At 37.2% G+C, this 17,794-nt stretch overlaps 1 protein-coding gene across 2 annotated transcripts in view; it reads left to right on the plus strand.

Annotated features, from left to right (window-relative positions):
- Positions 1-17,794, plus strand: part of RABGAP1L (RAB GTPase activating protein 1 like) — a 782,624-nt gene that overhangs the window by 222,848 nt on the left and 541,982 nt on the right. For both annotated transcript variants that reach the window (XM_032393375.1, XM_032393374.1), the window contains exon 13: positions 12,697-12,847. In XM_032393375.1, coding sequence (XP_032249266.1) covers positions 12,697-12,847 — 151 coding nt within the window. The remainder of the gene's footprint in view (positions 1-12,696; positions 12,848-17,794) is intronic.

Here is a 17,794-nt window from a genome sequence, read left to right on the forward strand (position 1 = left end):
GTTCAGGTGAGCCTGAGTAGAGTTTGGTCAAAAAGAGAATCTTTGTCATTAGTTAATAGAATTCTGTAGGACAGTTAGGTGTGGGGAGTGGGGCAGGGGTGCTGGTCAGAGCAAGAAGATTGTTAGTCAGAGTCCAGTTGAGAAAGCAGAAGCCATGCCAGCCTTTTCAGACAGAATTGGTTACTGGTGTGTCAGAATGCCCAACAACAGAAAGAGGACGCTGACATAACCCAAGTAGTAAGAAGCAGCAGTATCCTCTAGAGGTGGAGAAAAAAAAAGGAAGAAGTGTTGTAAACAGAATCTAGGACCTCAGGGAGGTCTCCTGAGGAGCTGGTGCAGGGACTTCTGAAGAAGGCTGCCCAGCTGGTTGCTTGGGCTTCTAAGGATGCTCAGAGCAGCAAGGGTTTAGAAGGACCTGTGGGGGAGGGTCATTTGGTTAGTTCTTGGCTTCTGCAGAGTTACCCAGACATCTGAGCCGGTAGGGGGACACTATGTGATTGGTGCTGATATTTCCTAGAGCACCTGGCAGGTATCAGTAATTCTCAGGTATAGCTACTACTGGCCATACAATCCTTTCTTTTCTTCTACCTTTCGATTGCTACCATTGTTAACTTATTGGCAGAACCTAACTTGGAAACTAAATTTTACAAGGTTGTAGGATATAAGGTAAATATGCAAAAATCAATCTTATTTCTGTATTCTAGCAATGAAAAATTGGAAATAGTAATTTAAAGCCATATAAAGGCACTAGAAAAAAACATGAAGCATTTAGGTAGAAATTGAACAAACTGTTACTAGATCTATATGTTGAAGAAGTAGAAAACAGTAATGAAAGAAATCAAAGAAGACCTCAATAAATGGAAAAATATACCATGTTTATAGAATGAAAGTCTCAGTATTGTTAAGATTTCCATTCTGCCCATATTAGTCTTTGAGATCAATGTAACTTCAATCAAAATCCTAGTGGAATTTTTTTGGTAGCAACTGAAAAGCTGATTCTAAAATTTATACAGAAAGCAAAGTAACTGGAATAGCCAAAACACTTAAAAATGAACAAATTTGGGAGACACATACTACCTGATTTCAGGGCTTACCATCAAGCTGTAGTAATCAAGACATCATTGATGAAAGGATAGACACATAGATCAAAGGTGCAGAATAGAGAGTTCAGAAATAGAGCCACACAATGTAAATAGACATTTCTCCAGAGAAGACATACTGATGGCCAGCCAGCACATGAAAAGGTGCTTAACATCTTTTGCCACTAGGGGAGTGCAAATCAAAACCACAATGAGCTACCACTTTACATCTACAGGGTAGATGGAAAGCTACACACTGGGAGAGAATATTTGCAAAACAGTTATCTGATAAAAGACTTGTATCCAGAATATAAAAAAATTCTCAAAACTCAATACTAAAAAACCCCCCAAAAACCCCCATTTAAAAATAAGCAAAAGATCTGGGGGCGCCTGGTGGCTCAGTTGGTTGGGCGGCTGCCTTCGGCTCAGGTCATGATCCTGGAGTCCCAGGATCGAGTCCCGCATCGGGCTCCCTGCTCAGCGGGGAGTCTGCTTCTCCCTCTGACCTTCCCCCCTCTCCTGCTCTCTCTCTCTCTCATTCTCTCTCTCAAGTAAATAAAAAAAAATAAAATAAGCAAAAGATCTGAACAGATACTTCACCAAAGAAGACATTTTGGATTACAAATAAGCCCATGAAAAAATGCTAAACAACATTAGTCATTAGGGAAATACTAATTAAATCCACAATGAGGTACTACTATACTACTATACACATTCAAATGACTAAAATAAAACAAAACAACAGCAAAAAAGCATTGTAATACTAAGAGCTAGCAAGGATACATACATAGCAACTGCAGCTCTCATATTTTGCTCGTGAGGATGCAAAATGGTGTAGCTGTTTTGGAAAGTTTGGCATATTCTTATAAAGTTGAACACATACTTATTACACTATCCAGCAATTCCAATTCCACTCCTATGTATTTACCCAAGTGAAATGAAAACCTGTATACAAAAGTCTGCAACATCTTTGTTCATAATTGCCCCAAACTGGAAACAATCCAAATGCTCTCCAACATGGATCAACTAACTGGCATCCAGTCAGTGGAATATTCCTGAGCAATTAAAAGAATGAACTACTGATACACACAACAACATGATGGATCTCAAATGCATTATGTTAAGGGAAATATGTCAGATTTGAATGACTAAATACTACATGATTTCATTTATGTAAGATTCTAGAAAAGCCAAAACTATCATGATAGAAAATTTATCAGTAGCTGCCAAGAATTGATCATGTTGGGTGGTGTTGACTACAAGAGAGCATAGAATTTTTGAACTGTCCTATATTTTGGTTGTAGTGATGACCACACAACTATATGAATTTGTCAAAACTCACAGAACTGGGGTAAATTTTACACTGCATAAATTGTACCTTAAATGGCAAAAAAAATCCAAACCCCAAAAACCTAGAGTATTAATCCTGAGCATTTTAATTGCTGAAGCACAAAATGCTACTACTATATCAGAAAAACAAAAGAAGAAAAAAAGACCCAAGTGCTTATTTTATATTGTGTACTACACAATACATCAGAACAAGTAATAAATATGAATGAAGGTAAGGAAATGGGAAAAAAAAAAGGAGAAAGACAAGAATGAAATTCAGAGCTTATACATAGAGCAGCTCTTTGAAGTGTATGCTTTTCTTAGGTCAGTGCCTTCGTTATCCCTTGTATTCACATTCCTCTCTCTTTGATTTGTAGTATTTAGTGTAGGAATCACTGTCTCAAACTAATTTTTCTATTTTAACCCTTCAAAGTTATGTCAAATGCACATGACCTCCTCAAAGTTACTATTGTCTTACAGGTCCCTACCTTATCACAGTGCCTAGAATATGGTAGGTGCTCAACAAAAATTTATTGAATGTATTTATGAATGAAAATTCTTGACTTACAGATTTCTGTCCCTTCAAGTCTATGAAAATTTTACACAGCTACATTTGGTACTTGATTATTTTTTTTCTAGATTGTAAGTAGATTCATTTTTCACAGGGCGGTTACTTGACCACTTTGTGTCTCGATCATGTCATGTTATGGTGAGGTGTTTTGACTTAAACATTTTGGAAGTATCATTCTGGCTTTGAAGTGAAAAATAAATTATACGAAAGCAAAGCCAGAAGCAGGCAGAATAGTTAGAAGACTAATATAAATAAACCAGGAGAGAGATGATGATGTCTTATGCCATGTTGTGATCAGATTCTGGATTTATTTTGAGACAGAGCTGATAGAATTTGCTTATGTTTCCTGTGTGGCCTGAGAAAAAGAAATAACTGACTGATGATGCCAATGCCAAGGTTTTTGGCTTGAACAACTAGGTCTCGCATTTACTTAAATATGAAAGACAAGAGGAGGAAGAACACCTTTGGAGGATAAAATCAAGATTTTGGAGATGTTGAGATGCCTTGTAGACATCCAAATAAATGTGTACTTTAGTCAGTTACATGTTAGATTGAGTTTAAGGGAAAGGTAAGAATGGAAATAGGAGTTTGGGAGCCAATTAGTGTATAGATGATTTTTAAAGCTGTTAGAATGGACAAGTTTACTGAGGGAGCGAATAGAGAAGTCATCCAGAGACCAGACCCTTGTCCATTCCAGTGTTTGGAGGTTGGAGAGATGAGGAGGATCACATAAAGGAGTCCAAGAAAGCACAGCCTGTAAAGGTAGGAGAAGAAACAAGATAGAAATCAAAGGAACTAAGTCTCTCAAGAAGAAGGGAATGATTAGTTGCTCATAGGTCAAGTCAGAGTAAGCTGAGAATTTTACTTGATCCAGCTATTCGCTTGTCACTGATGACCCTGACAAGAACCTCTCAGTGGAGAGGTAAGAATGAAAACTTGATTAGACTATGTCTAAGAAGAAAGATAATCAGCAGGTATAGGGACCTCTTCAGAGTAGTTTTGCTATAAAAGGATGACAAGAAATAGGGACATGTTAGGAAGTGCATGTGGATCGAGAGGTTATTCTAAAAATTAAAATGGTCAATTTAGTATGTCGTATGTTGTTGGAAATAATCTAGGAGAGAAAATTTGATAATGCCAGAGGGAGAAGACAGTTGCAAGAGAAGTCATTGAATAGGCAAGAAGAGATGGATTTGTTGATTAATGGAGGAGTTGTATTTAGGAGCACAGACAGTTCATTGTAATAGGAGGAAAGAGGGGGCATGGCTACAAAGTAATAACTGACTTAAGTTTACCTACTATGTGCCAGGTGTTACCCTGAGCACTTTAGATGCCTTACTCTAGTCATCACAGCAGCCCTCTGAGGTAGGGACTATTATTATCTTTATTTTAGAGATGAGACACTGGGGGCACCTGGGTGGCTCAGTAGGTTAAGCATCTGTCTTGGACTCAGGTCATGATCCCAGGGTCCTGGGATCGAGCCCCCGTATCAGGCTACCCGCTCAACGGGGAGCCTGCTTCTCCCTCTGCTGCTCCCCCTGCTTGTGCTCTCACACTCTTTCTGTCAGATAAATAAAATCTTAAAAAAAAAAAAAGGAGAGACTGAGGTGCAGCTATGTTAAGAAGCTAGTATAAAAATGTATAGAAGATAATGGCAATGAATAGGTAACTTGCTCAAGAGCCAGTAAGTAATTTGCCCATGATCATGCAATGAGTAAATGACCACGTCAGGATTTGAATCTAGACAGTCTGGCTCCAGAGCCAGAACTTTTTTAGCCAAGTGGACAGGTGCCATTTCTGAAATGTGGGTAGATTACTGGATTGGTTTTTATAGAAGAATGTATAAGTTTTAATGAGAGGGAGAGAATAAATTAGGAAGTTGATTCCCTTGCCAGCCTTCTAGTAGGAATTTAAAGAGAGACCATGAGAATGGCAGGAACACAAATTACTTTGGTGACTAAATAAATAGCAAATTGAGAGCTTTGCTGTTTTTATAAAATACAAGATTTATAACTTGGTTGGAACATACATTTTATGAAGCATCTTCCTAGGCTTTAGGAGATACATAGATAAACACACAGTTCCTACCTTTGAGGTTCATAATGAAGAAAGATAGGAATGTATACTCATACCAGACCATTTTAATAAACTAACTGAAACACTGAGTTGTTTCATGTTTCTTGACCATTTTATTATTTTTTCCTATAGGATGATTTCATCCAAATGAAAAAAAAAAAATTATCTACTCTCTCTTAGGAACTGTACTAGCCATTGCTGATTTAAAGATGAATAGGAGATAATTCCTACCTCCAAGGAGTTTGCCATCTTACAGAGGCATATAAACATTTAAAGATAATTGTGATGTCATGGATATGCAAAAGTGAGAAAATAATATAGAGTAAAGCCTCATATGCCCACCATTCAACTTCAGTAGTTATCAACATAGTAAAGACAATCCTCAACAAATTTTTTAAAGCTAAAATTGCTATGGGGCTTTTTATTATTTAGGAAGAAACTGTTAATAGAGAAACTGGTTGGGAGGTAATTGCATGGGTTGATGAGATCTTACCAAACTCATGGGCCTTATAGGGAGAGGAGGTTCCAAGTGAGGAAAGACTTTGGAGGTAGAATTGACAGGGCTTCTCAGCTATAATTCAATGTACTTTTTTTTAGAAATAAAATATTTTTCTAAATTATATTTTTAGTAGTGGACTTCAAGAAATCCATTGAAAGAATCTGAGGAAACTATTTCATTTTTTAAAATTTTATTTAAATTAAGTTAATTAAATACAGTATATTATTAGTTTAAGAGGTAGAGTTCAGTGATTCATCAGTTGCATATAACACCCAGTGCTCATTACATCACATGCCCTGCTTAATGTCCATTTCCCCTCCAGCAACCCTCAGTTTGTTTTCTATAGTTAAGTGTCTCTAATGGTTTGTCTCCTCTCTGATTTCATCTTATTTTATTTTTCCCTCCCTTCCCCTATGATCCTCTTGTTTTGTTTCTTAAATTCCACATATAAGTGAAATCATATAATTGTCTTTCTCTGACTGGCTTATTTCCCTTAGCATAACACCCTCTAGTTCCATCCACATTGTTGCAAATGGTAAGATTTCATTTTTTTGATGGCTGAGTAATATTGCATTGTATGTATGTACCACATCTTCTTTATCTATTCATCTGTCGAAGGACATCGGGGCTCTTTCCATAGTTTGGCTATTGTAGACATTGCTGCTATAAACATTGAGGTGCAGGTGCCCCTTTGGATCACTATGTGAGGAAACTATTTTAAACAACTAAGAGAACTGATTTTTTGACATTTACAAAACTTGCTGCATCTTCTACAATTCAAATATTTTTATTTTATTTGGCTCATTATCGCAGTTGTGTCATGATAACTCATACGCGTAAAAAGGGTAAAATTTGCCTAATTGAGAGAAGTTTATATCGACTATACAAAGATTGATAAAAATTTTTAATTGCTCTTGGAGTATCTTTTTTAAACATTAGTGTTCTTTACATTTAGAAGCTTTTGGTGAGTCTTAGCAATACTGGTTAGGTATTTAAATGAAGTTATTTTTGTGATTTATTTAGGTAAAGCACCTGTTGTATAAAATACTTCAGTTTTGCTTTGGGGATATTTTTCTTTAAAGTGAGGAGACATCCTGTGTTCTTTTTTTTTTTTTTAAAGACTTTATATATTTGTCAGAGAGAGAGAGCGAGCCAGCGCACAAGCAGGGGGAGTGGCCAGCAGAGGGAGAAGCAGGCTCCCCACTGAGCAAGGAGCCGGATGAGGGACTCCATCCCAGGCCCCTGGGATCATGACCTGAGCTGAAAGCAGACGCTTAAATGACTGAGCATCAGCGCTTAAATGACTGAGCCACCCAGCTGTCCCTTTAGCCTGTGTTCTTAATGAGCTTTTTTTTTTTTTAAAGATTTTTATTTATTTATTTGACAGAGACAGCGAGAGAGGGAACACAAGCAGGGGGAGTGGGAGAGGGAGAAGCAGGATTCCCACCGAGCAGGGAACCCAACATGGGGCTCGATCCCAGGACCCTGGGATCATGACCTGAGCTGAAGGCAGCCGCTCAACCGACTGAGCCACTCAGGCTAAAATATATTAACTAAAAATATAGTTGAAAGTATTTTAACTTAGTATACAACAGCTAGATCACTGTATTGAAATAAAGTGAAACTTTTAGGGATAAAATCAGAATTCAGTTAATTAAATATACCACTAGAAAGATGTAAAGGGAAAAAATTTAATACGAATTTGAAATTATCAGAAAGAAATAAAGATAGTATGGAAAAGAAAGCTAAAAACAGAATGTATAAGAAGTTTAGTAGTGGTGTCTTGAAGAAGTTAAGGTGTCTTGAAGAAATAACTGCGGGAAAAAAAATGAGTGTACTAGAGTTGGGGAAGAGCGCCAATAACAGGGAGAGAAGAAGAGAGGAGATATCTGTGATGGGAGGACTTGGAAAATCCAAACTAGAAAGTGGTATTAAGATTTTTGGACATGCTGAATATATTCAAAATAGTAGTGCTGATGACCAGAGTATTAAATTATTGAGGGAATTTAAGGAATTGGGCAGAATTATTTCTGGATAACTGCTTCTGGTTTTGAAATTGTGTGGAAGCTGTTGAGATTTTTGAAGACTAGAAAAACAGAGTACTGCTTCTGAAAACTTAGGTATAAAGGTCAAATTTTGTAGCAGGAAGATTTCCTAACCAAAAATACTAAGTGAATATCTGAGGTAAAAATTAGATATTGGTTTATTGAATAAAACCATCTTCAAACTATTCGTTCTCTTTTATTAGAATATCAGAAAATTGATATATATTTAGTAGGCACTTTGTGTTCTTCATGGCTATACTCACCAAGGGGGAAAGTGTTGTCTTAATATGTGGTCTCTCAGCCTAACCAAGCATCAACAAACTGCTGGGAGAACAATATAAAATATAAGCTCAGAGGAAACCTGAAAGACTAGAATCACTAAGCATGAACATTTATAGCTTTCTTCCTTTTCACATTAACATATAATGTTCCGTTTTTTTCAACTGAGGAAAAATGCTCCTCTCTACCCCCAAATCAAAATACATGTTCTTGATTTTCAGAATGACATTTTTTTCTTTTTCAAAGACTTTAGTTATGTATTTGAAAGAGAGAGAAAGAGAGAACAAGAGAAAGAGCACAAGTGGGGGTGGATGCAGAGGCAGAGGGAGAAACAGACTCCCCTCTGAGCAGAGAGCCTAACGTGGGATCATGACCTGAGCCGAAGGAGACGCTTAACCGACTGAGCCACCCAGGCGCCCCTCTTGAAGTTTTACTTAATGTAGCTTGTTTAATTTAATTAAGACCTAGGTTTACATATTTCGATCTTCTCACTGTTGGGGGAAGGAGAAGTCCCTGTCTTTTAGTTTCAGTTCTAGTTGTTCTTTTTCCTGAGAGAACCTTTTAAAATGGGTCAAGCCACTGTCCTCACATTCTCCTGTCTTCCAGCCACCTACTTCCCTTCTGTCAAAATTGCCCTAATTCCATCCGTTACCACTCAGTGTCATTCAGTGGCTTTTCTTCTCATCTCTTGATTTCTCTCGTTAAGTGTCTGCCTTCAGCTCAGGTCATGATCCCAGGGTTCTGGGATCGAGTTCCGCATTGGGCTCCCTGCTCTGCGGGAAGCCTGCTTCTCCCTCCCCCATGCCCCCTGCTTGTGTTCCCTCTCTGGCTGTCTCTCTCTCTGTCAAATAAATAAAATCTTAAAAAAAAAAAAAAAGAATTGGTATCTTCCCTTTGAAATTCTCTCTGGACAATTTTGGAAATAGAACAATTCTTATATGCTTAGATAATTTCAAGAAAAGATGCCTCTTTTGAAGGTAACTAGGTGAATTCATGGCAGCTCGATGATCTTATTAAAATCTTTTAAGAGAATATTTGCTTTTAAAAAAGCATTCTTTTTTTTTTTTTGCTTAGCCTTAGTAGTTGATCATATTAATTTAATTTTATAAATCTGTTCACTCATTTATCTAAAATATATTGAATGCTTTCTCTGTGCCACGCACCTGTTCTAAGTACTTGGGGTGCAAAAGGATAGAAGACAGAGATTCTTGCCCTTCTGGAGTTTATATTTATGTTATAAAAACTACCTGATTACTATATATTTAGTATATATCTGCTTTATGTGTGACTTTTTTAATAATTAGATGCCTCTTGTTTCCGCGTAAAACTAGTTGCCTATTTCTAGGTCTCTTGATAGCTGCAGTTAATGTTTTATTAAAGCAATGGCCATAGGTAGTTATTAATAGGTAGTTTTATCAGAAATATTGAAAGCAATGATTATTTCCGTAAATTGCTATTTCATTTGAGTCCTCCCCGGTCACAGATGTATACTAGTAGTATTTGGCTTGATATCCCTTAGTGCCCCTTAAGTATTAGGGTGCTGTATGCAATATAGTTACTGTATGATTACCAGGAAAATCAGTAAATTAAAGCTGTTAATCATGTAGCGTTATGAATTACCTAGTTCTTTTTAAATATCAGTCTATAAAGATAAATAGAACCTAGGTTTTTAAGAGAGGAGAAAATATTTTTTTCCATAATGCTTGGCCAGACAGATGGCTAAGGGTCAGCTAGAAGCTGAATGTTGATTGAGTTGAATCATATTGTGGTAAAATGTTCATTAGGGGTGTATGCATGTGTATGTATGCATGTGTAGGAAAAGATATTCCAAATACAAAATCTTATTTTAAATCATTATACAAAATTATATTTGCCAGCAGTATTGGAAATATATCATAGTACGACAAGTGAATGTTAGGAAGATGTACGTGTTCTAGGGTGAATAGAATTGGTGGCAGTGGAGATAGGGAGAAGTGCATGGAATTTGGAAAGGTCAGGAAAGCAATGCATTAGACTTGTTGATGGATTACTATAGGACAGAGAGTAATGTCAACAGTAACTCCTAGGTTTCTAATTTGGATAGATTGTGGTGACAGTCACTGAGATGGGATACCCTGGAGAACAAGGTTTAGGAAGAAAATATAGATTAAGATTTGTACATGTTGATTTTGAGGCACCTTTGAGCCTGTGGAACTCCAAACACATGGGCATGGGTGAAAACACTAAGAGACTAGAGAGCCATGAGAAGTAGACCACCGAGGAAAGTGTGAAGAGAGCACCCACAACGCTTGGGAGGTTCGCAGAGGAGAAGCAACAGCAGTGGGGTTTGTGAGGGGGAAGAGAGAGGGCTTTGTCATTGAAACCAAAGGAAGCCAAGTGGTCAATAGTGAAAGGATTGAAAAATGTCCCTTGAACTTAGTGGCATGGAGAGAGGTCATGTATTACTTCAGTGAAAACTAAGGAGAGATGCAGAAGCCATGTTGAGCTGAATTGAGGAATGAGTGGGAGAGGAGGAAATAGAGGTAATGACTATTTAACAACTCTTTTGAGAAATTTGTTGTTGCAGGGTAGGAGACCGTATGATAGCTAGAGGGTTATGTGGGGTTGAGGAAAACTTTCTTTTACATAGGAGGTGTGCATTAGAGTTTTAATAGCTGTGGATACACTGATGACTTTACTGATCTATCTAACATGTAGCATATATTTAATTACTTTGCTATTCCCCTTATATTATGGGACTTAAAATTCAGAATATTTCGCATTTAATTTCAGAGGAAATAAGCTTAGACCTTTGTACACTCTTGTTTTTAGTTAGTTCAGTTTTTTACCTTAAGAGTACAGAAACTCAGCTACCCTCAAACAACGTATGTTTTTCCTATTCAAAAGTATAATCAGAACCAAATAAATTGTGAGAAAGATCATTAAATGATTGATCCTGGCTCTCTTATGGCATAATATTCTTTTGCTAATATTATACTCAGCTGATAGCAAAGAAGAGGCAGCTGGAAGGAGGTTACATGTATTAGATAGTTTACTCAGGTGTAAGTCTTCTCGAGAATACTACTCTCAAGAAATTTTGTGGAGCATATTTAGCTTTGTTGTTTTTACAAATTAAAGTTATATTTTAGTTTAAGTCCATGAGAGAAATTTAAAGAATTGAAATGACTTTCTTTGTGTATAATTATAAAAGAATTTAAGATCATTGTGAATATTTCAAACAGCAGAGGAAAATAAAAGAAGTACTTTTCCTCTTAATTCTATTGCACATATATTTTGGAGTATATTCTTCTATATTCTTTTCCAATACAGGCTGAGCTTAGGTTTCAAAATATTATGTGTTAGAGAAAGAGAGGGAGCAAGAGAGGGAGGGAGAGAGAGAATGAATATGTATTTAAAATAATACTATATATAAAATTTTGAGAGAGGGAGAGACAGAGAATATATATTTAAAATTATATCATATATGCTATTTTGAAACTTGCTTTTTTCACTTAGCATAATTCTGGTCCCTAATGTGCAATAGTATTTTAAATCATATAAGCTCTACCTCCTTTTATTTCATTTTGCTCCAAGCCAATCAGTATCGGCAGCTTAGGTTCTCTAACTCAGCACTATAAAAGTTGTCTTTGAAGAGGCTGAAAGAAAGCAGAATAGATATGCACTTGATGGCCTATTAAAAATATTAATGGGTTGAATTTACTTGAGATTTTGAGTTATGGAAGTTATAACAGTTTTTCCAAAATGGCCAGATTATGACTGAATGGGAAAAGAATGGAACATATTTTCAGAGGGAGGGTCTGCTAAAAGTGAGGTCTGGGCTGGAGATGGAAGAGTATGCATAAGCTAGAGAAGTTGGTGAAGTAGATGGGAGGTCAGTTTTAGAAAATAGATGTATTGGTTCTATGACTTTTAAGGCTAAAACTTGAAACCAGAGCCTGAACGTTAGATCAAACCAGAGTACATCATCAAGGTTTGGAGTACGGATGGTAACACCAGGGTCAGCTCTAAGAGATCAAAACTGAGCAACAAATACAAGTAGAGATAAAATCTGAGCAAAGGGGCATAAAACATAGCTCCAGGTTCAAGCTAGGCACCAGGAAAACGTTGAGGAATGGAATTTATATTCACAAGACTGGGAACTGCAAGTCAGTTTCCTTGTTCAGTTGGGCAGATTATTAGAGTAGCATACTTACTATGTCATCATTGACTTCATGACAACAAATATTTGCCTTTGTTTCGTTTCTAAATACCCTTGGCTAATAAGTATATGCTACTCCTCTAGCAAGGTGAAGTTGTATAGGTTGTATAGGTTTTGTAGGAAAGGTCTACGTCCTTCATTTAGGGAGTACTTTGGGTCAGGATGTAGGGGTATAGTCAAGACATGAGAGTCCTCTGATCCACCTTCAGCATTCTGTTCCCCCATCCCCTGCCGTACCCACACCATTAGCCAACTTGCCCTACGTTCATGTCAAGGGATTCAGATGGTTCTTTTCATGCCTTGAAATGCTTCCCAGAAATATATAATTAACACATTCATTTTTATGAATAAGTTCATAGGATGATTTTAAACAGTAAATGAGAGGAAGTAAAAATTTTCTTGACGGTAGAATAACACGGTTCACCAATAAAGAAGATAGGACTGGGGAACAACGTCCAGGACATCACTGAGCTACTGATGGTATTTCATGCCCTCTTTCCCAGTTTTTCTCTCAACCCAGGCTTACATTTTTATGTAAATTCATTAGCATACTTTTCATAACAACAGCAGTTCAGCAGTGGTGAAGAGAGTATGAATGGTTTGTTTTCTTGTTTTCTTAGGCACAGTAACCTTGGTGCACGACCAAAGGGGCTGTCCACTCTGGTGAAGAGTGGCGTCCCCGAAGCCCTCAGGGCAGAGGTGTGGCAGTTATTAGCAGGCTGCCATGACAACCAGGCAATGCTGGATAGATACCGACTTCTTATCACAAAGGTAGGAAGCTTATTTCATATTCTTCTCATTGGATGGCATTTTAAGTAAATACTGGTTTCATAGCTGCAGTAAGTCATAAATGTTTTGAACTTCTTTAAAAACTGTTTTGGTGTTGTGCAGTGAATGGTTCTGCCTTTTGTTCTGAGCACTTGTTGTGGATAGTGGTAAACAATGCCTTGGCTTTCATTTTTTCGTTGAAGTGGAAGCTATTTATATTTCAAGTGTTTTCAATGAAGCTTTCTTACTGTATGAGATTTATATACAATTATATTTGTACACAGTATAAATATACTCTAGTATAATTTTAAAATCAAATTAACTTAAAATGAAATTATTTGCTCTGCCATGGTACTGAGACCTCAGTAAGTCATTGGGTCCATATGGCTACTTGTCCCATGTGATTTAGGAGTGAACCAAGGGAAGAAGGGGCTTGCACACCATGGGGAAGGAATAACAGTGGTGCTCACACTTATATATGTGTTTTCATGATATTAGAGTTTTCTTGCAATTTGCATGTGCTCAGTCACATGGATTTAAAGGTTGTCTAGTTTTAACTTAACCCCCACAGGATATATGAGTGGTTTAAAGAGATTGCTATCATAGGATGTTATATATCAAGATACTAAAAATAACAAAAAACAGAAAACAAAAACACTAATCTGTCCCTTCAAGTAAGAATTAATGTTGTATAAAGGATGACAAAGCAACTACTTCTAGAAATAAACTGTTATAGAGAAGGACATTTGAAACACTTGGCAATTTAAACGTCACTATGTGAAGTCACACTGAAAGCTATATGTGCTATTATAAAACTCTTAACATCTTCTTAAAAACCTGGAATCAGAAATTTCAAATGTGTTTAAAACTTGTACAAATAGTTGCAGAAAATTTTGGACTGACTGTTAAAAATACAAAAATAAAACACCTTCTGGTTTACTGATAAGAATTCATTTGAGGGGTGCCTGGCTGGCACAGTTGGTAGAACATGTGACTCTTGATCTTGGGGTTGTGAGCTCAAGCCTCATGTTGGGTGTAGAGATTACTTAAAAAAAATAAAATCTTTTTTAAGGAAAAAAATTCATTTGAGAAAATGGGTGATTTCCTAACCAAATTTCAACAAAATGATTGATGGGTGCGACTGAAAAAAAATGATGCTCCTCTATTTGGGTCTCTGGATTTCTGTCAGTCTTTTTCAAATATGATAATGATTAAAACCATGAATGAAGAAAACTATTTTTGAAACAAGTTTCAAATTGTTGTTTCATAAACTGCTAAACCAACGTATTAAAAAGTAACTCATATTGTATGATTCTGTTTACATGAAATGTTCAGAATAGGCAAATGCACAAAGGCAGAAGGTAGGCTAATGGTTGCTGGTGGCTGGAGGATGGAAGAATTGGGAATGACTGCTAACAGTTACAGGGTTGATTTTGGGGTGATGGAAATGTTCTGGAATTTCATAGTGGTGATGGTTGTACAATATTGTGAATATACTAAAAACCACTGAATTGTACACCTTAAAATGGCAAATTTTATGTTATGTTTTATGTTATCTCAATAGAAAAATTGCACAAAATAACACATTTTTAAATGACCCATGTTCAATATTGAATATTTTTGTGCAGCCTAAGTTTTTCATTGGTTTTATCTTTTTTTATATCCTATCTACATTTCTGTGCTTTATAAGATCTCTATTTACAGTAGCACTTGTGCATAATAAAAATTAACGAAATAAATACACATGTATTGGAAGTTTATGGCCAGAAAAGTTTTTATTAATGGAGGTATCTAAGAAGAAATGTCCAGAGACCATAACTCTTGGGTGTCAGATCACTTTTTTATATAAATAACAAATTGTATACTTTTAATGGCTGCTTATAGGATAGCAGCTACTGCCATATCCCTTTCTCTACTAAGAGGCTTTTGAAATTCATACCTTTTAGGATTTCAGACTTTGGGAGAAAAATAAAGAATAGTCTTCCACGATGTTACTTACGAACTCCCGACAATACAGTGTATGTCACATACTTGATAAAAGCCTTACCATATATACTGAGCACCATGGTAATTTTGAATATACAATTGCGGGAAGGAGTTTAAGATCAAGAGACAGAATGGCAAAAAATGTTTTCATTGAATAAAATATTTTGAGACTCTCTTTCACTCTGAGATCTGGCTGCGATTTACTTTTTGCATGTGAAGACTGGAGGGAGGCGAGAGCCATATTATTTTTTTCTAGCAGTAGTAGACAGATCCCTGGGCCTTGCCAGTTGTGAGACTTGGCATCTGTCTCTAGGCGTTCCATTCTGAATCACCTGCCTTCGTTCTGTAGTTCCTGTTTCCTGCAGTTTCCGAACTTGAGGAGCAATAGCAATCCCTTAATTCTCTGGACTGTAGTAATGGTGGCAAACCCGAAAGCTAACAGTGGTGTCCCCAGTCTTCTGGTCTTCAGCCCTTCCAGTGCTTCAGTACCTAAGTTCTTCCATTAAATCTCTTTTGAAGTACTTCCCTGACTGAACTCTGTCTGATGTACTTGGCACATGCTTGTCACCTTGTCACAAAATGGCTGCTTTGCACCTGGTGGTGTGTTCAGAAAAGAAGGAAGACAAAGACAGTCAAACTGAACTCTAAGGGAACAGTCCTCCAGGCTGCCAAGTCTGCCCAGGACTTCTGACACCAGCTGAAAGTTTGGGGGTCCACAGAACCACTCTTACTTCATACCAGCTCAGCTACAAGTTTGGCCAGAAAACCTTGGAGAGCCAGTATAGCAAAATGTTTTACTCACAAGTATAGGTTTGGTTTTGTTGGTTGTTTTTTTTTTTTTAATAGCAAAACAATACAAACCAGAACCAGCCAAAGGAAAAGATATATAGAGCAGAATCTGGGACTGAGAGGATTTCAGATATGATGCTTGCATCGTCCTCAAGGACACATTATCTTTCCTGCATCAATGTGTAGTAGCACGCACTTAGAAAATCACCAATGGAGGAAGCTCACCAAGCTTTGGACTCCAGAATTTTTATTGGGGTTTCATTACATTGGCATAATTGATTGAATCATCACCCACCTGGTTGAACTCAATCTTTAGCTCTTTCTTCTCCCCTCCCCTGAAGTTGGGCTGATATCACCTGGCTCAACACCTCTAACCACATGGTTGATTTTTCTGGCTTGGCTAGCCTCCATGCTGAGTCCTCTTTTTAACATAAACTGTCTAGAGGCCCACCATGAGTTGCCTCCTCAACATAAACTATCAGATATGGTTGAAGGAGCCCACCCCAAATGAAAAAAAGACACTCCTATCATTTGGGAGATTCCAGGGATTTAGAGGTTATCTCCCATAAGTTTATACTGAGGCTAGACCTCTCTTTGGCATATCTGAACCAAGTCTGTTGCCCCGCCCTTTTTTAAAGATCCATTTATTTATTTTAGACAGAGAAAGAGAGTGCATGTGAGTGGAGGTAGGGGCAGAGGGGAGGAAGAGGAAGAGGAAGAGGGAAAGAATCCCAAGCAGACTCTGCAGTGAGTGTGAAGCCTGATCTGGGGATTGCTGTCATGACCCATGAGGTCATGACTTGTTAGATCACAACCTGAGCCGAAACCAAGAGTCGACACTCAACAGACTGAGCCACCGAGGTGCCCCTGTCTGTTGCCCTTTTAAAGAGCCTTCCCGTAAACCTTAAGCAGCAACTTTTACTTAATCTTTTTGACCAGAATTCTGTTACTTGGCTACTATCTCCCTGGGAAGTTGCGAATTTTTTTTTTTTTTTTAAGATGGGTATATTGCTTCTCTCCTCTACCCACTGAAATATGGGTTTATTAATAAGGATGAAAAGAGAAAATAGATATTGGGTAGACACCCACCTTTCTCTGCTACAGTTGCCTGTTAATAGAGGCAATAGTTGAGATCTGTTGTGGAATAATTTGTTATAAAAATTAAGCTTAGTAGTTTGTTTATTTTAGAATGACAAATGTTTAAAAATTGCCACTAGAGATTGACTAACAATGTAGAATTTAAGATAGTTTAATAAATATTTCCACGTTCAGTTTATACATTTATGACTATGTAAAATTTTTAATGTTACTTCTATTGTTAACAGTACAATTTATCAAAAACAACATTTTCATACAAACAGTATAGAAATGTGTGGCTCTGATAATGTTCCTTTATTCAAGCTCTCAAGTTACAACATTTCTTTTTTCTTTTTTTTTTTTTTTTAAAGATTTTATTTATTTATTTGACAGAGAGAGACACAGCGAGAGAGGGAACACAAGCAGGGGGAGTGGGAGAGGGAGAAGCAGGCTTCCCGCGGAGCAGGGAGCCCGATGTGGGGCTCGATCCCAGGACCCTGGGATCATGACCTGAGCCGAAGGCAGACGCTTAACGACTGAGCCACCCAGGCGCCCCTCAAGTTACAACATTTCTGTGAGAGGAAGTACAATGGTATATTTAGTTTCATTGTCTTCCTTCTAATAAAAGATAATAAAAGATGAATGTTAAGTATCTTAAAAAAACAATTTTGTCCTTTTTCTATGTTTAAGGGTAGAAATTAGACAGCAAGTGCTTGTAGCCAAGAATGTATGTATGTTCTTTGGTGGTGAATACATATAAGTTTACCAGCCGCTCAGTAGAAAAAACATGAACACCCAGAGGATTTTCAGTAAGAAGTGCCTCCAGTATTTGGTACTAGTTCGTCATGGTTCAGCAATTGGTAGTGTCTTCTTTGGTCCAGTTAATTTTTTCATGTCTTATCAAGGAAATGGCACTATTTCAAGGTCAGTTAATGAAGTAGTTCAGCTTGAACCAATAGTTGCTTTATAAAAACCCTACCAAAGACCTAAGATTATGTAAGGAAGGAAGATGAGTATTTACAGAAAACTTACCTAAGATTTGGCTTCTCTGAAAAAGTAGTCTGTTGGAGCACCTGGCTGGCTCAGTTGGTGGAGCAT

The sequence above is a fragment of the Phoca vitulina genome, unplaced genomic scaffold (genome assembly GCF_004348235.1).
Source record: "Phoca vitulina isolate PV1807 unplaced genomic scaffold, GSC_HSeal_1.0 scaffold73, whole genome shotgun sequence".
Taxonomy (NCBI): domain Eukaryota; kingdom Metazoa; phylum Chordata; class Mammalia; order Carnivora; family Phocidae; genus Phoca; species Phoca vitulina.